This window comes from Gouania willdenowi, chromosome 18, assembly GCF_900634775.1.
Source record: "Gouania willdenowi chromosome 18, fGouWil2.1, whole genome shotgun sequence".
Classification (NCBI taxonomy): Eukaryota; Metazoa; Chordata; class Actinopteri; order Blenniiformes; family Gobiesocidae; genus Gouania; species Gouania willdenowi.
The window spans coordinates 14,603,730-14,630,860 of record NC_041061.1 but is presented as its reverse complement, the minus strand read 5'-3'; the positions used below and the strand labels follow the sequence as shown (position 1 = coordinate 14,630,860).

Sequence of the window (27,131 nt, the reverse complement as noted above, 5' to 3'; positions counted from 1 at the left end):
AGAAGACCTGGATGACACAGTCGACCCATGTCTGAACTTTTACTCTCCTCTTTCTGTACACCCTGACTTTTGAAGCATTCTGCCATCTACACCTCCACTCACAGTCTGTGAAAAGTTACTGCTTTGCAGCCTGTAGGCAAGTAGACTGAACCATTTGACCCCCTAAACTGACGCCTATGCTCATACTAGTGTTTAGAAGTCTAATGGTACGTTCACACCAAACGCATCCTGACAGCGTCAGGTTTACATAGACAATATATAGTGGACACGCTTCTAGGAGGGTCAAGAGGTCCCACTGCGCGTCCTGTGCGGCCTGTTTTGAAGCTTTACATGCGCCGGACGCTGAGATTTCAAACTTTTGACGTGCGTCCGGCGCCTCCAACGCTAGAATTGAGATTGTTGAACTTTTGGGACACATCGCGGCACGTCGACCAATCAGGAGTTTTTCCCAATCGTGACGAATTCAGAATAATGAATGAAAAATCACTAACCGGAGACAGATGGACAGTCGCTCTTCTGCTGGAATAGAGCGCCTAGTGTCCTGGTAGGGGATGCGAGTGCCGATGCAGGTTGTCAAACTTGGCACGAGACAGATGGAAGTAGCGCTGAAAGCGACTCTCGTCCGAGCGCAGCTCTGGTGAATCCAGAAACGGTCCCAAGGCGCAAATAAAGCCAAGCCACTCTCTCTATAATGTAGAGCCGATAAACGGAGGTCAGAGGTGGCGTGTTCAGACGTTATTTTCTATTCAACCACACTTCTCTATAGCCCACTCACATAACAGTGCACACACTGAATCACACCAAAATACATCTGACCGGAAACACAGCCTTCTCAACACAATAATGTTCCCCACCACTTCCTAGTTACTGGGTGAATTATGAACGTAACTGATTGCCACGATATCATCCATTGTATAAACATCACCGGCAACAGAGAAGCCCCTCCCCAAAATGCACTCGCACTCTCTTCCCAACTTGTTTGGACTCGCGTCCAGAGCGTCTTCGACGCTGGTGACAAGCGTCTGGTTCAATGAGCACTAAGCGTCCAACTAGGGGCGTGAGGCACGATTTTGACGCCCAAAACACGTTTGGCGTGAACATAGCATTAAGCTTCTCTGTCTACCTTATACCCTCTCAGGTCATTGTCATGAGTGCTACGCTGGACGCCGGAAAGTTTCAGGTCTACTTTGACGACTGCCCACTGCTAACCGTCAAAGGACGCCCGCACTCTGTGGAGATCTTTTACACCCCTGAACCGGAGCAGGATTACCTGGAGGCAGCAATCCGCACCGTCATTCAGATCCACATGTGTGAAGAGTATGAAGGAGACGTGTTGCTCTTCCTCACTGGACAAGAGGTAGGTACAGTAGAACTGTCAACCCCCGAAGTACAAGTTGGGTCGTTCCGTGTCACTTGAACAAACTTTCAGGATATCCCGCGCACTTCCGTCTCCAAAGAATCTAACATTTTTACCAATTGTTCAATTATTATTCAATAGGCACGCTGTACATTTTTAGTTTGATTAGAGGAATACTTTTTGAGATATGGCCAATTTAGTCTATTTTGTTTCCAATTTTGAGGGGCTGGTATGTCCACGAGATAGGATGTATAGCATATATTTTGTAGATTCTGAGAGAGTAGGTGGAGCTGTATTAGTATGCTAAATTACATTTTCCTAGTTTCTGAGATATTGGAAGCTGAAAATGGAAGGAAACTAAGGAGCGACAAAAATCGACACATACCCCCCCTCACTAAATTGTCCTTATCTCAAAAAGTATTCATCTGATCAAACTAAAATTTAATGAATAATCACAGAACAATTGGTAAAAATGTCTAAAATTATTTGAGACCAAAGTGTGTTGTTGTTTTTCTTCAATTACTTAAATTAAGCTTCATTTATGTTGTGTTGTGCCTTTGATTTCTAATAAACATGGGTTTAAAAAGCAAAGCAAAGTTTATCATTTGGCACAAAATGATAGACATCAATATCTTGCTGGCAGCAATGAAAATTAGCAAAATGCGTTCAGAGTTTTAATGAGTTCAGGAGTATATGACGACGTGAGACCAACTGGAGTTGCCAGTTCTGCATCTAAGAATGCAGAAATGTAGTTTATGAACAGCTACACTAATAATGATTTGACTGAGAATCTGCTTAACAATACTTGAAGGGTTGTTGGGTTAAAAACCAACATTTTGTCGCTTGGTCTCAATGTCAGTGTGTCCTATAATGCATTGATGCTGGTTGTTGTCTAAGCTTCTATTTAGACTGGTGCTGTGTTTGAAATGGTACACTCCATACTACACACTGCAAACTCAATGAGTATATAAAGTCTACTATATATCTATTATAAGTATGATTAGGTTGATGGGCTTTCCCACTGAAGTATACTTCCAAGTTTCCCAAGATGCATTTTGACTCTACGACGACGAAAACCTGAAGCACACTGAGACTAAATATCACCATTGATTCTCTACCTTTGAAAGTTTTGAAAACATTTTAAGCAAGAAAGTGACCAAGTAGAATATTAACATGTGGTCATTTGATCTTGTGAAAACGCGTCATGCCTATCATTATGCTTATCATTGTGCTTCTGATGAAACTTCAAAGCCGGTGTCATGTACTGAGTGCGCATCGTACTGAGATTGTATGTGCGCATATATGCGCGCATACAATCTTTTTCTTTGTTTATTTTTGTTTTCAACGTGAATGGACATGTTTTATTTGTTTATTGGATTGGGTTAGGGTTATAATCTCAGTACGAAGGTAAACTAACTTTCCCCTCACAATGCATCACGGGGCGGTTGAGTATTAGTTTAGTTTATTTTATGTTCAGTCATTAAAACAAGGCTTTACACAGAAAAAAAAAATTACTACATAATGACTGAAGGGGTTCAGGCTTAAGTACTGTATAATACTTATTGATGCCTTACCCCATGAACACAATTCCAATTGTAATTATAACAGCTTACAAAGGAAAAAATAAAAATACAAAATAAAATAATTTGGTTACAGTCATCATTAATCATGTCCAAGTTTAAACATACTAAGCAAAAGATAAACAGAAAACCTTTTTTCCTGCGTGTTTTATCTTTATCATTCCTTCTATTTCCCTTTCCTTCTTTCTTCCCTTCCCCCATCTTCCCCCCTTATTTTTATTTTTTTTTAAAAACCTGCCTTATTTAATAATTCATATATTTATTTCTTCTCCCTGACCTCCCCCTCCTCTTTGTCTCTCTTACACGCATACAGTACATACAAACACACCAGAGTCACTATGCACATACTCTTTTAATTAGACACACTTGTTAGACAGAACCAAAAAAATAAGGATATAAGGTCTGTGAGTGTATGGGTCTGCAGCTCCCCGATCCCCACTTGCCCCCGCCTCCTCGGGCCAGTTCCCCACGTTGCCCTGTTTGTCCCAACTTGAATGTTTCCACGTGTTTCATCAGTTCCCTAGAATAACATGAGATGCAGTTAAAACAAGCATTCTGCTTACTCTGTTCTGAATGATTGTTCAATGTTCCTGATTTAATGTGAGATGCATTAAAAAGCATGGTGCTTACCCTATATTTTTGTCTTGTATTTGGTGTACCATGAAAAACTCATTTTGATGTCAAACTTAGTGTGAGTAGTCTGGCATTTCGAACACAGCCTATATTTCCAACATTAGCTCTGTGCATGCTAATGCACAGAGCTATGCCAACATACACACTAATGGAACAGTGTGAGATTGCAGTGGATTCTCTGACGGTTCAGGAAACATCAGAAAAAAAAACAAGGTGTGACTTAGATTCGGTCCTTCCCACAAATCTTTAAGAATAAGTCATTTTTAACCACCGCCGCCTGCCGCCGCTATCACCACCATTACTACAAATGTTGTCCACCGATGTGTAATGGAGGTCAGGGTCCATGCTCAAAATGATGAATCTGGTCACAGCTGGGTGGGCGCGCACACGCAGGAAAAGCGCCAACAAACGTTTCAATCTCCCGATCGCTGGGCAGGAGAAGCCTGTCGGATGTGCATGTGCCGGCGTCCCCACCATTATTCTCTCAGGGCTTTTGACAAAAACGCTGTTCGGAGGCTAAGGATCAGCAGAAAGCTGCAGAGGAGATTGTCGCCGTGGCGATGTAAATCCCAATAGTTTAGTATTCACATCTATTCCCAAAGATGAGGAGGAGCAGACACGAGTCCACCTTTGCTCAGGATCAATAGATATACCCTCTCATTCTTTCTCTGACATATGATCTTGTTGTATTTTTTCGTGGCCTCCCTCCCTTGTCTCCCTTTTGCAGTCAGTTGTTTATTATTAGTAATAATTAGCCACTCTGTGCCAAGTTGGACTGCTGTAGAACATCTCCGTCAGTTCTCGTTTGTCAAAGCCGGATCGATACACGGCTTGTTACAAACAGGATGAAGTCGTCGGGTGGGGTAGGTGGGGGCGGGGGGGGGGGGGGGTCACAGTGTTTGAAGTGCTCTCCTCTGAGCTCGGCCAATTGATTTGAGACATGGCGTAACCCCGGCTCCACCAGTGGCCACAAACATTGATACTAACTGCTGAGAATGAGCGAGCGGGTTTGGGATATTCGCAGGCAATGTTGTTGGAGCTTTTTTTTCAGCAAGATGTAATTTGTTGATGTATATCTCACACACACACACACACGCACGCAGGCGTGCTGTGTCAAGTAAAAGCATCAGTGTGAGCGCTGGAGTGGAGAGTTCATTATTACCCCCTCCTAATTGGGTTAAAGAAGTTAATGTGCGGTAGGTCTGGCAAAGACGGGTTTTCAAAGGGGTGCAACAGCACACCCCTCGAGCGCTTCTTAACCTCTTCAGTCTCCCAGCAACTTTGATGTAGACTAATGATCGCGAGGCAGATCCATGGAAAGCCACAGCTTTTTTTTTTTTTTTATCTGACCGGTTAATTTAGAACTTTGCTCTCTCTCGTCTCTCTTCCTCCCCTTTGCTTTTCTGTGGGATGTTTTGCTTCCACAAACGAGTAGATCTGAAGCAGCAACTCCAAAACAACAACGTCAAAACTGATCACAGCTGTTGAGCAAAGATAAGTCCTAATATTTAAGCTTCCCCCTCAGCAGCTGACATCAAAACAGAAGAATTGGCGGCAAGGAGGAGGAGGAGGGGTTGTTGTTTGCTAGTCGAGAGGAAGCGACTAAATATGAGAGATATTAGCTCGGCTTGCTGCTGGGGTCGCAGGGAGAGCTGGTGGACAGGTTCCCAATGCTGGCCACCTACCCTCAGCATGCACACACAAACACACACAGATGCACACACTGCTGCCTTCATGTCTCTAAGGGATGGACAGCCAGCTTGCTTCTTCCAGCACTTTGGCAACGAGGGCCCGTTTTTGTTTTTTTTTCTCCTCCGTGGCAGCTGCAGCACACAGAAGCTTGATAGGCTATTAATACTGAGGATAATTTTCCCAATCCATTCATATTTCCTGTTTTCCACATGCCGGCGTGTTGATTAAGAGGCACATGGTCGTCAGCGGGGTTTGACTTAATGCAAGAACAAGGGGGCAAATGGGGCTAATGGCACATTTGTAGTCGAGAAGAAGAGAAACAGCATTACTGTGGGGCTTTGCTTTCTAATGGCAGAGATTTAACCTCACATGGTTCAACCATGTAACAACCAGGCCTGGGCAGTAGATTGAGATTCAAGATGTATCGAGATCTCTATTTTGGTGATGTATAGCTATTTTTTTATAGCTCATTTTGTATTGAAATACTCCTTTTAGGAGTCGCGGTGACTTCACTACTTCTCAGAACAGCATGAAAAGTAAAGTTATATGGATTGATGAGTGCATCCAAACACAGACCTTCCCCTAAACCAGGGGTGTCAAACTCATTTTAGTTCTGAGACCAAATGCAAACCAGTTAAATCTCAAATGGGCCTGAGATTAGGCTGGAAACATGAGAAATTTCACCATTAATATGTCCCAGTTTGCAATTCCACATATATTTAACTCAACTTTATTTACATAGCGCAAATTACGACAGTCATCTCAGAGCACTTAACAAAATATGAAGTCCGTAGTAAGAAAGAAAGAAAGAACCCAACAATATCCACATGAACAATATGTATGTAAGGCACCGACAATATCCAAGTAATAAGTTACAGATGTCAGTCAATGCAGGATTTATTTTGTGACTGATTTTCATTTAATAAGGGCAAAATTTGTTGAACAATTTCAGTAAATTTGCAGGTGTTTGTAAAAAATTAACGTTCTATCAACATTTTTAGTTTAAAAATGACTGCCATCATGTGATACTTGTGAGCCCTCCAAATATTGAGAAGTTTCATTGAATTTGTGTATTCAGAGGGACTGAGAAATCTACAACTCAATTAGAGAATTACACAATGATTCATGTTTTCTCTGTCATTTTTTTTACTTTCTCCTGCAGGACCAAATTGAATGCACTAATGGGACGGATTTGGCCCCTGTCCTTGAGTTTGACACGTGTGCCATAAACAAGCCACACGACAGAACTTACTCACACGTGCTGTCCCTTACAGGGGAAAAAGCAACAGTGACACTTTTGCGCAGCTTTTTGTTCATAAATGTGCCTGTGTGGCATTCAGCATCAGCAAATCTAACCCAGAATCGTCTGGAATTCGATGAAATGTTAAATATTGAACTTTATTTTTGTATATTGCCATTTTGAGAAAAATATCAAGATAGTTTTAGTTAATATCGCCCAGCCCTAGGACCAACCAAATGCACTTTAGATTTATGAAGAAGGCTTTACTTGTAAGTGTGAGGAACAATTGTGAGCACTCGGAGAAGGCCAACAACTTCCAAGCACCAAATATCCTCTTTGCCAGATATTGGCAGTTATCAGGATCAGTGATTGTAGTCATTCACACTTTGAAGGCTTGGAAGTCATTTCTATGACCAAGAGCTGTACCAATGTCTCTACAGTTCAGACAGGTACCGTATAGCACTGAGTTTAACGTTTGTCAGGCTCATGATGATAATGTTCTTACTCTCATCAAAGTGACAAGGGAATCTGGGGATCAAACAACGCAAGATTGCCTGAAATGTTTTGATTCCTGCGGACACAAATGGATGACTTGCACTTTCTCATCTTGGCACATTCAAATCGTTGCTACGTCATACAAACTTAGGAAACTTTTCATTTTTGTCTTCTCGAGTCCTACAGATCACTACAGCACTTTTAGTTGCATTATAGTTTACTAGTGCAGTGCCAGTAGGAAGTATGTATTGCTATAGAAAAGTGGGTGGGTAAGTAGCTTTTTCAGGTTGTTTGAAGGTAGGATATCATCACTGTAGAGGTAGGACCAATGTTCTAACTGATGACATCATCACAGTTGAGCTGGTAGGACCAATGTTCCAATGTTCTAATTGATGACATCATCAATGTAGAGCTAGAACAGATAGCATCATCACTGAAGATTGGAACATAGGAATGACATCATCACTGTAGAGAGCTAGGACTGTCACTGAGTCCGTCTACACCTCTTATCACTGCTTTTTTAAACATGTCCCAGCTCCAAACAAATCCATTGAACCAAGCAGCAGCAGCCATGTTGAAAGTCTCTGTGTGTCCCTGAACCACAGAGATATTTGAGTCACAGATGCACACACACACACACACACACACACACACACACACACACACACACACACACACACACACACACACACACACACACACACACACACACACACACACACACATACAGACAGAGATTCATTGCTTTGTAGATACAGTAGATGACAAAATCCACACCATATTATGAACAAATATTTAAGAAGTTCCTGGAGACCTGCACTGCTTGAACTGAACACAACAAGATTGTCGGCATACATCAGGTGGTTCACTAAAGCATTGGCAATCAGACAGCCTGTTTTACATGCATTTAACTCATGTGTTATAATCATTAGTATACAGACAAAACAAAGTAGGAGATAAAATTCCAACTTTTAATGTTGTGTTTTCTCAAAAAATCGCAATTAATTGCCCAATTCGGATCTGATTGGGGTGAAAGTCATGGGGTAATTGAGGAACCAACATGACATAACCAAGTCAAATTTTATAAAGATTGGTCATTTACAAACTAAGATATGCATTTTTAATTTTTTCAAACATATCTATAATTGGTATATTGATCTGGTTCATCCCCAAAACCTATCAATTGTTCCTTATCCTATTTTGGATTTTCCCTTAAATTTTAATCAAAATCCGTCCCATTCGTGTTTTTTTTTTTTTTTTTTTTGTGAGAGAGGTCACTGCATTGCCCCCATTGGCCTGCAGGTGGTGCAACAGTATAGGCTGTCACATTGAGTAACTGCAGCTTCATGACCATTAAATGACTGTAATTGAAGAGGAAATAAAGGTTCCTCAGAAATGTGGAGCTTTCTTGTCTATCACAAACAATAAAAAGGAGAAAATGTGTGTTATGGCTGAAAAACATTGAATTTCCAGCTTGTTCCTGGCCTGTGAATTATGTAGACATATTCAGGACATGTAATATTGTGCTCTAATAAGACTTTGGAGGATTGGGCCTAACCCGGCACTCGCTGTCGTGCTGCTCATGCCTGTTGTTGCTCAGGGCCTGAGTCTGTCTGCCTGCCAGCCCACCGGCTCTCAAACGTTCAGCTCCACTAAACTGATCTGCCATGATTTGCCGCTGGTTATGCATCAGCGCTGCAGTCTCATATCGCATTCCCCTCTACAATACTGCACTGTGGAATAATGAACCCCTCGTTCGAGTCTGTCTGGCTTCGTGCACACGTCTGTGTGCCTTTTTTCCGAGCGTGCACGTTCATGTTAGCCATGATTGCTGCATTTGACAACAGAGCCACAGGGAGCTCAGCAAAGCATACTGCAGTCCAAGTTTAATTTCCTCTGTCAGATGCAGCGATTGTTAGAACAAATGTACTGTAGCAGGGAACCACGGCTTCACATCAGCTGTTCTGTTTCCCTTTTCCCCCCTTGTTTCCCCACGATTGTTTATTCACCACGTGTTGTTCTAAACCAAGGATCACCAACCTTTCTGAACCTATGAGCTACTTCATAGGTACTGAATAGTCCGAAGGGCTACCAGTTAGAATAGCACTTCTTAAATGCGACATTTTTACGGTTTCACCTTAATTAGAGGCAGTTAGATAGCGGTAACTTAAAAAAGTTGGAAATAATTCCATCAAGTTCTTTTTGAATAATGTTAAGGTTTCATTTTTTAAGAAATCTGTTGTTCCGGACATTTACTTTGATCTCCTGACATGTTTTGACTGTCAACTGCCAGTTTTCTTCAGAGGCATCTGCTGATCGCTTTGATGTTAATTTGACTTTCGCATAATAAATCCAGCAAGTTTTTTTTTTTCTTTTTGAATACCTTTTTAAGTTTCTTTTATTCAGACAACTGTTGTTCAGGAAATTTACGTTGACCTCCTGACATGTTTTGACTGTCAATTGCCAGTCTTCTTCAGAGGTATCTGCTGGTTGCTTTGATATTTCCTTGACTTCCGTGTAATAATTTCAGCAAGTTGTTTTTGTCTCCTTTTTGAGTTATATGTTCAGGTTTCATTTATTCAGACAACAGCTTTTCACATCAAAGGTTTAAGCAGACGCCTCTGAAGAAGACAGGCAGTTGACAGTCAAAACATATAAGGATTTCAAAGTGGAATTCCTTGGCAACAGTTGTCTGAATAAATAAAACCTGAACATATTATTCTAAAAAAAGACAAAAATAATCTTGCTGGAATTATTACGCGGAAGTCAAGGAAACTTCAAAGGAAACATCAAAGCAATCAGCAGACGCCTCTGAAGAAGACTGGCAGTTGACAGTCAAAACATGTAAGAAGATCAAAGTAAATTTCCTGAAAAAACAGTTGTCTGAATAAATGAAACCATAACATATTAAAAGTAGGGAATGTTGAGGTTTCAACATGAAACACTTTATTTCTCCTAATTTATGCAATTGTTTCATTTTCATTAAATTTCATCGAAAATCCACCAGGCGTTTTTAAAAATCTTGTGTATATCATATTATATATGATATTCAACATTTGTCACAATGTTTCAGTGAAAATAAACATTTAAAGATTTTTTTTATCAGCAGTATTTATTTTATTTATTTTATTTATTTTATTTATTTTATTTATTTATTCAGTTTATTTCCGACATGGTTACATTCACTTTTTGTTTTTTTTTTTTTGTTTACATTTTTTGTACATGCCGAAAAAGGAGACGAGAGAAGCAGTTTGCTTATCTGGCTCCCGTCCCCTGTTTTACCATTGCAAATTTACATAAGTATTTATCTTTGTGAGTTTGAATCCTGGAAATCAAATCAGATTTTAGATGGAGCACATTGGTGACTGGAGCTACTGAGGGCCCCTCACATGGTTCATGCGGAATACCTGGTGCCCGCGGCCACCATGTTGGTGACCCCTGTGCTAAACTGTCTTGAGCTCCAATTGTTCACGTACACAGGTAGCATCTGGAGTAATTGTCACGCTTTAATCTTTCAGGAAATCGACGAAGCCTGCAAGCGAATCGAGAGGAAGGTTGAGGATCTAGGGCCTGAAGTCGGCGATCTCAAAATCATTCCGCTGTACTCCACGCTGCCTCCACAGCAGCAGCAGCGCATCTTCGAGCCACCCCCGCCCAATAAACCAAACGGTGCCATCGGACGGAAGGTTTGACTGCCTCATTGCTATAGAAACACAGAGGGGTGTTGAGTGAGGTGAGATTGAGTGTGATAGGTGTAGAAAGACCAGATGGGGATATAAGGTGGATGAAGTAAGGAGCTGGAAGGAATCTGAAGAAGGCTGAATAAACATTTTTCCTCTTTCTCAGCTTTAGCACAGATCTGACTCATATAACATATGCTGCTTTTGTGGGCATGCAATTTTCTGCTCTAAATTATAAGCGGGGTGTTACTCACACCCTCCGAGCCTGAGGGAAGCAATGCATTCCCAGCCATTTATTAAATCTCGTTGCTAGATTTGCATAGGTCCTGCTGCTCCACCTCCTAAACCTGAAACTACGGGAACTCATCTGCGACCTCGTTCTCTCACGTGATCAGTATTAATATCGGAGCAGAAGCCTCGCCTGCTCTTCTACGTCAGTCTTTTTTTTCAGACGGGCTCAATCACCGGCGCTTCAGCACTACCTGCCCCATCGCACTGTTGGCTGGCCATCTGACAGTTCAGAATATCATGATTACTTGTGAATGAGCAAACATTCACCCCCAGCATCAGAGCAGAGAGCGGACAGGGTGAGATGAATGACTCCTTGGTACATTCCTTCTAATTGAGGCGGATCAAGCTGACACATGAACAGTGGAAATGTTTTGCTGTCAGATGCATTTAAATGCTTCAGCGTTATTGAATTCAATTCAAATTTGGGGAATATTAGTGTTTTTGTATTAGCTTTGATGGTTTTTTGTTTTTTATTTTATTGCTTTCCACCCCGCACCTCACTTTAAATCAGAGGTGTCAAACTCATTTTAGTTCAGGGGCCTTATACGGAGCAGTTTGATTTCAATTTTATGCAGGAAAATTAGTAATTTCAACATTATTGTGCCCTAGTTTGCACTTCTACGGGGACATAAAATACAAAATATGTAAGAAACCAACAACATTCTAGCAATACGTGATGTATATCAGTCCCAACAGGATCTTCACCTTAAATTTTATAGATTTTGTGACCAATTTCTATTTAATTAAGGGAATATTATGTAATAATTTCAGGAAAATAAGTGTCCTTAAAGAATCCATTAAAACTGAACAACTGTTTGTGTATGTATGTCTGCCTACATGGGTGTTAGAAGAAGCCATCGGTTCTGTTTGGAGTGAAGGTTTATCACTGAGTAACTGACATCGTCTAGGGAGGCTGAAGGGTAAACAAAGAATTTCCACAATTTTCAATTGGGAATTTTTCTATAAAATGTGATTGAGCTAGAGTGAACAGGTTTCCTTATGCAGTCTAAAATGTGTGGTGGACTGGTAACCTGTCCTGGGTGTGACCTGCTTTCATCCCATAGTCAGTGAGGATTTGGCTAGTTTAGAAAACTGGTCTTTATGTTCTTTTTTTTTTTTGCTAGGCTTTATAATGAGTGATTTAATTACTATTTATGATTTGTTAAAGATAAGGAACCAACTCAGCATCTCTTGTTGTTTATATGAATGTTTTTCAGCTGCCCCTCAAAAGCTTTCGCTGTAAAAATGTTCAAATCGAAGTCACTCTGTTCATCGTCGCCTTTCTATCGGCGTGCTCCCACTTACATCTCCAGAACAGCCGCGCTAATGTCCTTTTCTGTCCGTGGGTTCAATTTGTCAGAAGCTTGTTGGACTAGTCGGGGCCACTTCTGGAGTTGCCGTGCTCGAAGTAAATGTGCCTCTCTTCAACGACTGACTGAGCGACTCATCAAGTGAAAAATGCAGAAGTGTCATTCCACCCAGCCCAAGAGAAAGTAGTGAAAAAGAATTAAGGTTCCCCACATCTGCCACCATGCATGCTAACGACTGCATTAGCCACCCCTCAATTAACATAAAGCACTTGCTCATCATTGCTCCATTTCTCCACAAAAAGCCCCAAAGCTTCTATTTTTGATTTAAATCCATGGCAGAAATTAACTAATTGCACACAAAGGGTATAATCTCACTTTGATTTTCGGCAATTTAGAATTGGTTTCTAATAAACGTGCTGCTATTAGTGTTGAAATTATTTTTAATACGTGGCTCCTGATATCATGGCAGTAGTTTTTTAAGGGACTTAAGAGACTTTTTGAGGCATGTTCTGTCTTTTCCCTGTGAGATTTTATTTGTCAACAGGGTTATGTTTCCCAGCGGGGAATGTAATGGATGGCCTGTGTTAGCTCTAGCACTTGCTCTCTTGCAGGTAATAACCCAGAAATAACATGCAGAGATGATGCTCTAATGATATTACTGATGAAGAAGCCAGGATTATCCATTGCAGAAACAGACTGAAAGGAGCCAGGCCGCGTACGGTGTAATGGGCCTAGCCTGGATAATCCTTCAGAATCAATGCAGTCAATGAGGCCTCCCATACGATCATGAAATGTGAGAGGGTGTCGTGCGCAGCATCTGCCGATCGTATCCCCACCCACATATGGGGCAACTTCCACAAATCCATTTTTTTTTCCTATAGACTTTGAAGCATTAGGTGCAGTTGCTTGCTAGCATGTACCGTATTGTCTGCCATGAGACATGAGGTAATAGCCAGATATAGCTTTCTTTTTCCAGCTACTTTAATTCCATGCTTCTACTGTGTATAGTTTTTTTTTCCAGTGATGAGATTACGGTAAAACTCAAGCCAGTGGATTGTCCTTTTACTCTGGGAAACGACTCAATGTTCTGTTTTCTTGTCATTTTTTTAGCGTTAAAAATGTAACAAAAGGAGACAAGAAAAGCCAATATCCATCCCAAGCTTTGTGGTAATTTTGTTGACTAAAAGTTTTTGTCGATTACATTTTTTAAAGTGATAATAACAAGACTAAAACACGTTAAAATAAAATGCATGTGAACGAAAATAGTTATAATAGATTTTTTTTTGGGTAACATAAAAACTAATCAAATCGGCTTTAGTTGCGTGGAAGGTGGGACAAGCCAGTAAGTGATCCAATAGGAAGTAAGCTGATTGGTTTCATGGATGCAAGGCAGCTTATAGGATCTTATAGGATCAGCATTGATCAAATCAAATCTGTGCGTGTATTTACGAGCGTCAATACAATTCCATATTGTAGTGTTTCTGCAATATGGGATGGGGGTACGTGTACCCCTAGGGGCACGCAACGGCACTTCAGGGGGTACTTGAGAGAGAGTGTGTAGGAAATTATAAATGAAAGCATTAAAAATAAGGGTTTTTATAATGTTTGTTTTTAGTTAAAAATGATAATCATACTAAATATTACTAGCAACTCACAAAACAACAAAAACACACAAAATAAGAGAAAAAATATACTCATTAATTTCATTATTATGCTTTATAGTTGTATTTTATAGAATTCTTGGCAAAATGTGTTAGTCGGACATAAGAGGGTACTTGGATTCAAAAGTTAGAGAAAGGGGGTACTTTGAACCACTTTGAGAACCACTGCCATATCAGATTGATAAATGGTTATTTTTAATGCATATACTGTCATGCCTCATTTTAGTCAACTACGTCTGTAACAGATTTAGTCGACTAAAATCCTAAAGTCAAGAAACAGGACCATAACTGAAATAGTCCTCATGATTAATTTTCGACTTAAATGAAGTAGAATTTTCATCAAAAGACAACGACCAAATCTATATCAAAAATTTGCCGTCAAAATGAACACCATTACAGACGACACAGTCTAATGAGCAGAGTCTTTGAACTTACCACGCTCACTTCATTTAGTGACTAGAATACCAAGAGGAACAGTCAACACATGAACCACTCTAGGTCAGGGGCTGAATGAGGAATGGGAGAAGCTCTCCTTGGCATTAATAACTAAACATGTCGACAGAAATCCTTGCTTAAAAGGTGGGATTTTAGAGTCTCTAAGGCTCACAGCTTGAAGACAGCTAAAAAGCCAACTCTACAAAGAAAGTGTGTCAAGTGAGCAAAATTGGTTCTGTGGACTTGTATCAGCAAGAACTACAGAGAGCTGTTTGGTTATGTGCTTGACGGTTCGTTGCCAGGACTACCAAGAAGCCAAGCAGCCACTACGGTACCACACCACAGCACGGGGTCAGCCTGCAGCTCCTATTTGTCGCGGTGCATGTTGAGCAAGTGAGCGAGGAAAACATTTTAAAGTGTGGGCAGGCATTTTGCCAGCAAACCAACTTAACATAGGAAAATATGACAGCTGCCAGGATACTTGGCTGTGACTCCACTGCCACAGTCTGAAGTGCCATTAAAAAGCCGATGGATTTTGGTGGCCATTCAGTTTTCTCTGTTACATAAGAAGTTACACGAGAGTCGGTCAAGGTTCACGTGAGGGTAACAATGAACACCCCTGACCCCTTTTTTTTTCCTAGACTGAAATTAAGTTCAGCATTTCCACAAACAAAAAATGTTTGCTTTGATTCAGTATTCATTAATAAACAGATCTAAATGTTAAAGGTAAGTAGACCAAATTTACTTTTGACTGAACTACCTTTACAAGATATTGCCTAGGGATACTTAAATACATAATATTTTCAGATAGAATTATCAAGGTTTTGGTTTTTTGGGGAGATTGGACCTTAAGCAAAAAAGCAGTGTAGGTTTAGAAACATCCATGAGACCGTGGCTCAGGTGGTAGTGGGTCGTCTTCTGATCGAGAGGTTGGGGGTTCGATCCCAGTACCTGACTGTGTCGAAGTGTCCTTGGGCAAGACACTGAACCCTAAGTTGCTCCCAGTGGTCGACTAGCACCTTGCATGGCAGTCCTGTCCCACTGGTGTGTGAATGTGAGAGTGATTGGGTGAATGAGCTGATATGTAAAGCGCTTTGAGACTGCTTCAGTGTGGTGATAAAGCGCTATATAAAATCAAGTCCATTTACCATTTACCATTTACAATGAACAAAGTTGCAGAAATAGTTCAAATACTTTCACATTAGGTTTTACTAGTGCAGTGCCCGTAGGAAGTATGTATTGCTATGGAAAAGTGGGAGGTTAAGTAGGTTTTTCATGGATGGCCAAATGAGTTTGTGTTTGAAGGTGGGACGTCAGGGACATTTAGGTTTGTTGTATAATGTGTAGAGTGATAACTATTGTGTTTTCATATATTTCGGCTTTTAGCAAGGACACTGTAGGGAGTTGAACCCCATCAATTACAATTCCAGATTGTTGTTCACGCGGATCCAGATCTCCTCAGACCGGAACAGACTCGTTTAGTGTCATTAATCCACAACAGTCAGTTTAGATGCACACAGAATTTGTAAAGCATTTATGAAATTCCTTGCTTTTATAGAGATAATTTATTAACGGTATCATTGCAGTCCAAACAAATCCGATGTTGTACACCCTTGAACCAAGCAGCAGCCATGCAAACGTTCCGCAAGCAACAGTCACTGAGGCAGGACTGATGACATCACTGTAGAGCTAGGACTGATGACATCACTGTAGAGCTAGGACTGATGACATCATGACTGAGTCCATTGACTCAGGAGGTGGGGTGTCCAAACAAATCTGATGTTGCACACCCTTGAACCAAGCAGCAGCCATGTTGACAATTTCAGGTCAGTCTGATCTTGATCCATAGAGATATTTGAGGAACACACACACAAACAGAGATGCCTTGCTTTTTAATTGATTATAGATAAACAGATGTATTGAACAAGTTTTATGCTGCGTTCACACCGGACACTGCGCAAATTTTTGTGACGCGTGCACCCCGCGAATGCTTCCGCAGTGTCGAAAAACATTTTCCTCGTATTCGCTTCATATGCGCGTCTGAAGCGAATATAAAAAAGGCGCCAACCAGACTTCATTTTTTTTCACCATCAACTATGGAGGACCCCAGTAAAATTGATGCTCTTTACCTTCTGTGAAAGCTGGAGAGTCGTCAAAACGCTCAACGTTGGCGTTCCTGGATTCACCAGGTTAACCAGCGATGCATCTTACTCTGTGAGTTTCACTGTTTTCTTCAGGAGCTGCACCAAATCATCGGTCACACACACCGCCACAATATTTTTCTCCTCCATGCTAAAATGGGTGAAATGACCGGCATCCGCGTTGACGGCCTGACGTCATTGACAACAAGGACTCTGATTGGCTTTCGCGCCTGCATCTCATGCGCAACATTCGCTGGAGTTCAATACTTTCAACTCAAGCATATGACCAATGTCACGGAATCAAACCACAGCGACCAACAGGAGAAGAATTCACCTCTTACCGCGACATCCCATTGACCTTGTATGTAATCTGGCCACGCAAGCATTTTGCGCCACTTCTGGTGTGAACGCAGCACAAGATGTTTGTCTGCCTGTTCAAGTAAAAAGCACCAAAGTTTAAATGAAATGCTTTTAAAGATCAACTTAAACCGCAGAAATGTTATGAGTGTTGCGGGGTGGGACAAGACAATAGACGATATTAGGCTCACGATACAATATTTTATAAGGAAAAAATACCAAAAATTTGAGTATACAGTACATGCTTTTATTTGACTTTAAGTCTGGACATACTGACATTCTTAGTTCATGTATGGCCTTTTCAACTCAATAATGATATATAAAAATAAAATATTATAGTCTTTGTATATAGTAGATTGTGTAGATTTTTTATCTATTACCACTCGTGCCCTTGAGAATTGATATCGTAATACCTTGTCGCATAATATATCGTCCCACCTCTATGAATTAGTATATATATATATATATATATATATATATATGTATATATGATATGAAAGACTGATTAATGCAAGTAGAAGCTGATTGCATAGGTCTTACACTGTAGCACAGTATACGCAGAGATATGCTATATTAAAATGGTACAGTGCTACAATCATATAATGTAAAATAACTCGCAATTCTTTATGATATAAATAAAATCAAACAACTTTTTACATATTTGGACTGGGATTCTTCTTATAATGTAATCAATTTATCAAATACTGTATGTTATAATAACAAAAATGTGTAATGTGTGTGTGTGTGTGTGTGTGTGTGTTGTTTTCTTACACGATCGTGGCCATGTTTGCAACCAGTTAGGGGTTTTCACATGTGCTGAATCCCAAGCTGTGCATTTATCATCCACAATCTGTCCCACCACCACCATACATTAAAATGCTCCAACATGGTTGGGTGGGGGTCCAGCACCAGCCGCAGATCTTCTCTATCCCTCCCATGAGCTCGGGTGGATCATTTCCCTAAAGCCACATGTTCTCATTTCCACAGGTCGTCGTGTCAACAAACATCGCTGAGACGTCCCTGACCATCGACGGTGTGGTGTTTGTAATTGATCCCGGATTTGCCAAGCAAAAGGTTAGCTCCCCCCTTTTTCTGGCCGCACCCCCCCCCCCATCTTCTTCTACCACCCTTTATCTGCTGCGATTATCTGCGTCTGTTGCCTGAGAATCCCCAGATAAACACAGCAGTGCACACCTGACAGCGGCAAAAGATGGAAAAGCCTGTTATTTATTCCTCTGACATTTCAGCAGCCTGGAGCCAACTTATACACATGGCACCAAAAAAAAAAAAAAAAAAAGATTATACACGCACTATTGTAGGTTGTCCACACGCGTTGTTTTCAGTAATCCATATGAGAATGTTAGAAGAATATGCGTTCGTATCCATATTTTCCATAGTTCACCTGAGATATAACTCCTCCACTTTCCCTCCCAGGTGTATAACCCACGTATCCGAGTGGAATCCCTTTTGGTCACACCCATCAGCAAGGCGTCGGCCAAGCAGAGGGCCGGACGCGCAGGGCGAACACGCCCTGGAAAATGCTACCGCCTGTACACGGAGAAAGCTTATAAAACAGAAATGCAGGTATGTGATAAAGACGTTCAATGAACTTTATCTCATTTGTAAACACAGGATTGCTTATCTGCAAAGCCGGGAGCCCTTTGTGTTCCCTCGAGCAGCCTCGGAGCTGGAAAACCTCCTTGTTGTTTAAAATCTACTCTAGAACTCCTCAATTTGTCATTTAGCTGAATTTCAAATCAAAGAATGTCAATCAAGTGTTAACTCTTCATAACCCCCGTTACCTTCTAGAACAGAGATGGCCAACTAATATCACAGCTGGGGCCACAAACGTGATTGTCTGATCCGAGGGCCACATTATCAACATTCATTGTGTCTGGAATATTGACCAACCTGAGCATTAATACAGGATAGAAACATGGGTTTTGTTGTTGTTTTTTTAGAGTGGTTTTGTTCACGTTTCTGTAACTCTGTATACGTGTGTGTGTGCTGAGTAACTTTCTTCATTTCTGTTGTCTTTTTGTGTATTTTTTTTATGTATAGTGGGGTTTTTCTTGGGGTGCTTTGGTGTTTTTTTGTTAGTTTGTTGTATTTCTATTCTCGTTTTTTTTCTTTTTGTAATAGTTTTGTGTGTTTTTAATAATAATCTTATAGTTTCTTGTCTTTTTGTTGTTCTTTTCTGTATTTTTTTGTTTATGGGAGGTTTTCTTCTCTAACTATGTATTTTTGTTGTTTTGTTTACTTTTCTGGCTAATATATGTTAAGATTGCTTGTGTGTATTTTTGTAGTCATTTTTGTGTATTTCCTTTGTTGTTTTGTTTATTTTTGTTGTCGTTTTGTGTGTTTATGGAGTTGCTTTTGGGTGTTTCTGGTGCTATTTTGTATTTTTGTCATACTATTGTGTATTCTTCAGCTTTTTTAAAAAAATCTTTTTTTGTGTATTTCTGTTTTTTGCATTTTTGTGAATTTTGTTGTCGTTTGGTGTATATTTCTGTCATTTTGCACATTTACTTTGGGGGCAGCACAAAATTAGACCAAGGGATGAATGTGGCCCCTGGGCCGCTAGTTGCCCATGTCTGTTCTTGTTAACAAGAACACATCTCAAACAAAGTTTAATAGTCCTTCACTGTTGGTGTGTGTTGGGATTAACATTTTATTAAGTAGATGATTAGCACTGTTACTATTTATGTAGCTTATTTTTCCACTTCTGTCCCTACCAAAGGACAACACCTACCCAGAGGTGCTCAGGTCTAATTTGGGATATGTGGTGCTGCAGCTGAAGAAACTGGGAATTGACGACCTGGTGCACTTTGACTTCATGGACCCTCCAGGTTAGTAAGAAAAAACGGAGCAGCTTTCTTGTACTTTTCAGTTTAACTCATCAAGTACGTGCGGATAGGTTGGTTGATCTCCAAACTGTTTTAAGTTTGTGACGCAAACACTTCTGAGACTTTGTATTAGGAGATGACAAGTCCATAAGTACAGTGTAATATTGAACTTTTGGCAGAAAGTTGTCTGTTTTTGGAATAAGTTTTGACAGTTTGGAGCACAAGTGTGGTTGTTACCCTACATACAGAATGTAGAATTTAGTTCTGTGTTGCTAAAAGGAAGCAGGCCAAAAAGTTGACAATGAAAAACACAACTCGTGCTTTTCTGCAGTTTTCCTATATGTTCCTCATAATAGAGGCTATTTAGAAAACAAACATATGAACGAAAATGATATCAAAATGTCATGAAATCTGTCTGTGTATTTATAAACAGGCTTTAACCAGGCTATTGCAACAATATAAGATCTTCATGTACTTTAGGGTGGTTCACAATATAATGGTATAAAAATAATTGAGCCAATATATCATCTGTAAAGAGTGGCACAAATAATTTTCATTTCTCAATTAAAGAATGAGTAACTTTTCACAGAAATCAGAAGCTTTAACGACATCAAGGGAAGTATAGTCATTAATAGTCTCTCCCTGTATTTATACTAAATTACTAAGAACATTAGAACAGTTGAAACACTTCAACAGTGTGGAAAAGTGTGACACCCTTAAATATGCAGCTGTAGGAACCCTGGTCGATGGTCAAAAGGCGGTAAAAACACTGTCGCACGTTTGGAATTTTATTACACTTTTATGACTCAAAAACAGACAATGGAAAAATGGACCAAGGAACATTTCTTCAAATCCCAGCCCTTCTGCCTGCAGACTTTTTGCTGACACCCATCCTCCCCAAAGAACAGACACCCCACAGAGATAACAGGGATGTAACCTGACACCCTACACCAGAGACATCCTCTTCAACATGAAGATTAAAAAGGAAGAAATAAAAATAAAACCTATACACCATCTGATGCTTTAAAGGCAGAACTGTGATTTAAACGAATTTCAGACATGGGACCTCGATTTTAACCATTTGTCTACAGGAAAGAGACTCATCGTGTGCCTCCATCTGATATGTTTAAGCACTAATGCAATCACATTTCAAGGGAAATGTTTATAACTTCATATTCCATGATCATTGATCAAAAGTGTATTTGTCCTCCTTTGTTATGCTTAAAGCTAGAAATCATTCAAATCAGTCATTTAAGGGATAATCAATGGAAAGTCATTTTTCAAGGGTTCATGCAGTTGGCACACACCCATGCTCCATTTTAGACCTAACATGGTAACACCCTATCTAGTTTTATGACTCTTTGTTTAAGAAGCACATGTGGGGATAGCCACACCATTTTGTCTTCTTTACAGGAAAGTTAAGCCTCCCGCTTCTTTCTGCCAGCCAATCAGGTTTCACTCATTCCCACACTGCAGATGTGTTGTGACCAATCAGATAACCTCTTGACATGTTTATAAAAGGCCTCGCTTCCCCCATCACACTCTCTTGCTTGGCTCTTGCTCCACGCTCGTGCTCCTCTCTTACTTCTCTCTTGTCCTCCTCTTTGCATCTGACTTAACCGTTAGATGCTATTCAGTTTAGTAATGCTGAATTTTTGAGATAGTGATTGAACTTCTCTCTAGTCAGGGAGTGGCTACCAGCCATTCTCACAATGACTAACTTTAAGTTTTATCTCCATTTGTGAAATTAACCAAGCAGTTTTTAATTTTTGGAACAAATCAATTTTTATAGCCTCCCATGAGTAAGCTTTAACGAACTCTAGCATCTTTGATTTGAGAACATGTTAGTTAAACTACCCATCGACGTCCAGAAGTGGTGCCGTGTAGGAGAACCAGAACCCCAGCCAGGCCGACAGTATCCCGCGGGCCCGTACAGTGAATGAGCGGAAAACGTCTTCGGAAAAACGCAGGAAAAGCTTTTTCCCCACACACTGCTGGTTACGCAGAAGGAGCTGTCATCATCACGCCTGTTCGAAGGAGGGTAAAACTGCACGCACACACAATTCTGGCAAAAAGGTGGTTTATAACTTAACAAATTCTCTCAATCGAAAATTCTAGATTCATAGTCCATATTTTTCATTTTGGTAAAGTTTTATTAATTTCATTACTTTAACTTTCCATTTTCCTTCTTCCTCTTCCTCAGAGCGTTAGGAAATCCCTATAAATCCCAAACTCACGCAAACATCTAAAACACTCAAAATGTGTAGATACCATACAGCTGTGTTAAAATGTACATTTTGTGTGATACCAATGAGTCAAAATAACTGTGAATGATTGTGAAACTGCCTAATTTATCATCGTGGTAATAGCCTGTAAAATAAACATGTACATATTGTAAACGCTGTGTTTTTGTTGACATTTAAACCTTTATTAAACCTCTATTCTGACGTCAAGAACCCACTACAAAACAGGGAACTGTAACAATTAATTAAAATAAAGTGATCTAGGACACTTAAAACTCAATTCTAGATGGCACCTCTGGCAACGAACATATTAAAAATTTAATAATTAATATTTTTGAATATTAATCATTCTTTTGTTCCCCTACATAATAATTGGCACCCCAGATGGGACGTTGAATAAGTTTAATAAATAAAATAATGTTATCAATTTTCGGACATTTATTTTGAAAATACGCTTCGAGCTGACGAGTTCACAGCTGAATCTAAAAATAGATCCGAGCAGCATAACAAGTACTTCCGATCAAGAAAATCCTATGAAACACAAGCTGATGATGATAAAAAGGCATTTCCTTAAACATGTTACTGGTGCAGTTTCGAAAAAAAAATTTTTTTTAGCTTAAACGTAGTCTAAACGGACTGAAACACGGAGCAAAAAGAATATTCTTGTAACTTAAGGTTTAAACCCTTTATAGCTGCTGTGAGTGTTGACATTGCGGTGTATGCTTCAGCTGAGCTCCTAGAATAAGCCTGTGTAAGAACAGCATCATAAAAAGCAATACATGAAGATTTCAGCCCTGTGTGAGAACACTGTGATTTTAAATGAGGATTTGAAAAAAAAAATCCTTTTAAAACCCAGTCACTCCAACCAAGTTGTACTTCTCCATAATTTAGCATCCACAAGCTAAACAGAATTAATTGTAAAACTTGTGTTTAAACTCTAAACAAAGTTTTAACTGAGTAGCCTTGCCTTGCCAAAGGAGGCGCTCTCACTGAGTGGTAAAGATCACACGAAGAAGAGAACTTCCTGTTTCCTTTGTTTACTTCCGGTCACCAAGTTTCTTTGCAGCAATTTGGTGTGACCATTGATAAGTATTTTTAAAGAACATTTGACCACTTAGAAACGCCGGTAATGCTCTGAAAGTATTTAATATACTTGTGGTAAACTGACGCTCTTGTGTTGAAACTATTAAACTTGTTTACGCAAAGATATTCATGACTAAGTGCATGCTAACATTAGCCACCAAAGCTACAGCTAACCCTGCTAACAAGCTTCAATGTGCATGCTGACTTTTAAACGAATTGACGTTGTTGTAACTCAGTGAAGTACAACTGAACAATATTCGATTAATTTTCAGCCTGAAGGCTTTTAAATCATTTTTCTGAGAAGAAATCCCTAAGCCCTAACACAGAGATCATTCTCTCACTACTCCTCGCTTATAAAAGCCATTGAAATAAATAGATTAATTAAATTTAATCATTTAAACATTTTTTCAGAATTTTACATTGGTAATTTTAAATTGTTAAGTCAATTTTATCAGTTAAAACACATGTGTTATAAATATTAAAATAATATTTAACACCAACTGAAGCAAAAGACAAAACTTACAATAGAATCAAATAAAAACTTTATTCTTAGTCGAATAAATTCGATCATTTTTATTTGAAATCTTTTAAGGTCAAAATTCTAACTGAGCCAGATAAAATCAACAAGAATGTATTTCAGCTAGAACAGTTACTGGTCTATATTTTAAGGATTAACTTTGTTAATTAAAATAAATTAAGACCTTAATAATTTTTCTTTGTGCTTTGACACAAATAGAAACTTAAATAACTGCTTTGAAATTAATCTCCCTCTAAGTGGAATAGATTTTAACCTTATCTGAAGTATAAGAACATAATCTTAACTTTGTATGGGAATTTTTCAATAGCTTTTAATAAGATCAGTTACATAAAGACAGATTAACCATCTGAACTTTTCTTTGAAACTAATGAGTGAACTAACCCTGTACGTCACATTGTGAACTGCATGTGTTTGTCAAAACGCAACTACAGAACTTTAAAGATAAACTTAATTAGGTTCACAGAAAATAACCTGATTGTAATCTTTAATTGTGTAAATCAAAAATCTTCCTAGATAAGCTGATAAATAAAGCTTCTAAAATTAAAATTGTTCTATTGAAACACCGAACAACATCGTTGAACAGACTGTATTTACTTTAGTCACTCAAACTATTTGCAAATACAAGTCTTAACCACTTTGGATACAACTAAAAGCCAAGATTGTGTTCACCTCTTAAACTCTCGAAGTTTAACTAAACTAAACACCTCTATCACAGAGATTGTTATCGCAGATTAATAAATTCTCAGAAACAGTCAGCTCTAACCTGAATAATTTATTAATCACTGACCTTTTGCGACCAGTTTGCGTTTAACTCCAAGGTTTAACCCACACAGGCGCACACACTCATTATATTGTGCCACGCTTACACACATCAACACTAATCAAAATGGATTCCCTTTCTCCCAGCAGTCCAAACCTGGACACCAACCTCCTTTCACAGCTGGAAGCTGCCCTCAGGGGTGCACTCCAAACTTCTAGCTCATCCCCAGAGCCGATAAGTAGTACACCAACGTCTACCGAACTCAGCTCGCTTTTAACTCTCATGTCTCCCTCTGATTCCAACAGGTCTAACGCAGACCTGACTCTTGCTTTTGGTAAGTTGGCACTCTTAATGACGTCACAGCTGAAACTGGCCCAGGAGCAGAACCAGATGCTTCAAAACAAGCTTCAGAACAAGTCTGACAGGTTTCAAAGCAACCCACAGACCAGCGATGATGAGTCTTTATCCTCAGAACAGGATAAAAGTGAAAATCTGCTCCATGAGAACCAGATTTTGAAAGGTGAAAATGATGCACTCAGACACGAGGTAAGATACATCAAGGAAGATTTCACCGATGTAAATAATCTCTTAAAAGAGCAAACACTGAAACATGAGGCAAATGTTCAGACACTTTCAATCACCAATCGTGAATTGACAGCTCTTAAAGATGAGAACAGCATGCTAACACATATCAGAGAAAATTATTTATTACGAATTGACTCTCTTGAACGACAGATACGGAATGCGGAAACCGAATGCAGACATGCTAGACTGCTTCAGCATCAAGCTGAGATGGAATCAGCAACAGCACGGCAGGAACTGCATCTTTTCTCTTCACAGCAGGGAGGTGAACCGAAAGAGCCGAAACCACCTGACCCTGTAAAGCTGTGGGATGACACGTCTCATCCAAAACCCAAAGATCTGGATCGAATAGCACGGAACCTCTCAAGGTTCGAGCCAAATCTCGACGATCCAGGTGAAATTCATGCTTATCTCAATGACTTGAAATTTTTCTTGGAACGTTTTCCAAACGCTTCTTCACGTGACAAAATCTACGTGATAAAAGCCTCTTCAAGCAAGCAAGTCAGTCTGTTCATCGACAGACAGCCACTTGATATTCGTGATGATTTCGAAGCCTTATGCAAAATTCTGATCGAAGAATATTGTAATAAAAATGAATTCGAAACCGGCTACTTTGCTGCACATTCAATCACCCAAGCAGCCAATGAAAGACCAGGGCAATACTACAACAGATTGCTAAAGGTTTATTTCGGGCCGAAAAATGAGCCCATGATGGAAGAAGAACAGTTTTTCAAAGAACTTTTCTTTAAAAACCTGCACAGTTCCACCAGCAGACATTTACATGCAGCAGTGGATCCAAAGAAATTATCCAGCCGTGAGCTGCGTTCCTTTGCTTCCCGTGCTTTCATGCTGAATGACCAATCTCACAGGGAATTGGTTCACCAGGAAGTGTACGCATTTGACACCAGGCCACCCGACGATGACCTGATAAATGATAACGAAACAAGTTCACCTTTTGTTCTTTCAGAAAAGGATCCGCAGCTCGTGCCTCACGGAGGTCACGAACTTCAGGGCACCCGAGAGCATGCAAAACCACGGATCCACGAACACCGCAAACGTTCACGTCTGAAATGCGCGGAACACGGTAGGAATACCACAATAATGATCCAAAATCTGTCTAATCCCAACAGACACGCCTACCAGAATGACAGGGACAGTTGCAGTGACACACGTGATGATATGCAACACAGAGCCCAAATAGATCCGGCACCGCTGCTGGATCCCACTCCAATCACACCTACAGGTGATGAAAATCCACCCTTCAAACGCATTTTAGGTGAGCTTAGCTTGGGAAATAACAACAGACTTTATGTCGACACTTACCTCAACAACGCCGTTAATTATGAAGCATTAGTCGATTCTGGAGCCACCGTCTCCATCATGCCACGTGAACTTTTCTATCTTCTCTGCAACATGTCAAACCCAGCAGATGTTAAAGTTGAAAACTGTCATCTAGAGATCATGTCATATGATCAGACACCTGTCACTGTGAGAAAAAGAATGTTGGTGAACGTCAACTTTGGACAAACAGCCGTTGTTCATCCTGTGTGCATTTCACCTGATCATTCCAGCTCATTTGTTATAGGAAGGGACCTACTGGAACGCTTTGACGCCTTTGTAGATCTCCAGAGACTTGAGCTTTACTCACAACGGGAAACACCCAAACCACTTGAGCTTCAGCCTGATGTCAGCAGAGGCAACTATCCGGTGTTTAAAATAGCCCGACCAGAGCCCGACCAACAGTCGGAACATAGCCTGATAAAATACAGCCAGACTGACAGCAGCCCAACACACGCAAAGCCTCACTGTGAAATACCACCGCTCAGACCCCAGCCACCACCCATTTCGTCTGTACATGCGTACAGCGACATTGAGCATTTGTCTTACAGCTCTCATCACAAGCAAACACCCACACAGCCTTCTCTTACTGTTTGTGACTTGAAATTCTTCCAAGAGGACGATCCAGCAATTCAATTTATGATTGATTTCCTTTCAGGCTTCATAGACCGTGAGCCATCAGCTCATGAATTCAACTCGTACCCAGATCTTCAAGATCTCTTCGAAGCAAAAGATCACCTGCGTGTTGTTGATGACGTTCTACTTCATACTCATGACAGAACCACTACCTTCACGCTTGTGCTTCCTTACTCGTACAGGGGGGAATTTATGGCGAACGCACACAACACAAGCGATCAACATAGAGACAC

General features: G+C 40.1%; 1 protein-coding gene across 3 annotated transcripts in view; it reads left to right on the top strand.

The window, feature by feature from the left end:
• dhx15 (DEAH (Asp-Glu-Ala-His) box helicase 15) overlaps nucleotides 1-27,131 on the top strand; it is a 53,839-nt gene that overhangs the window by 6,882 nt on the left and 19,826 nt on the right. For all 3 annotated transcript variants that reach the window (XM_028474111.1, XM_028474112.1, XM_028474113.1), the window contains 5 exons: nucleotides 1,139-1,357; nucleotides 10,516-10,683; nucleotides 17,860-17,946; nucleotides 18,307-18,456; nucleotides 19,613-19,721. In XM_028474111.1, the coding sequence (XP_028329912.1) occupies nucleotides 1,139-1,357; nucleotides 10,516-10,683; nucleotides 17,860-17,946; nucleotides 18,307-18,456; nucleotides 19,613-19,721 (733 nt within the window). The remainder of the gene's footprint in view (nucleotides 1-1,138; nucleotides 1,358-10,515; nucleotides 10,684-17,859; nucleotides 17,947-18,306; nucleotides 18,457-19,612; nucleotides 19,722-27,131) is intronic.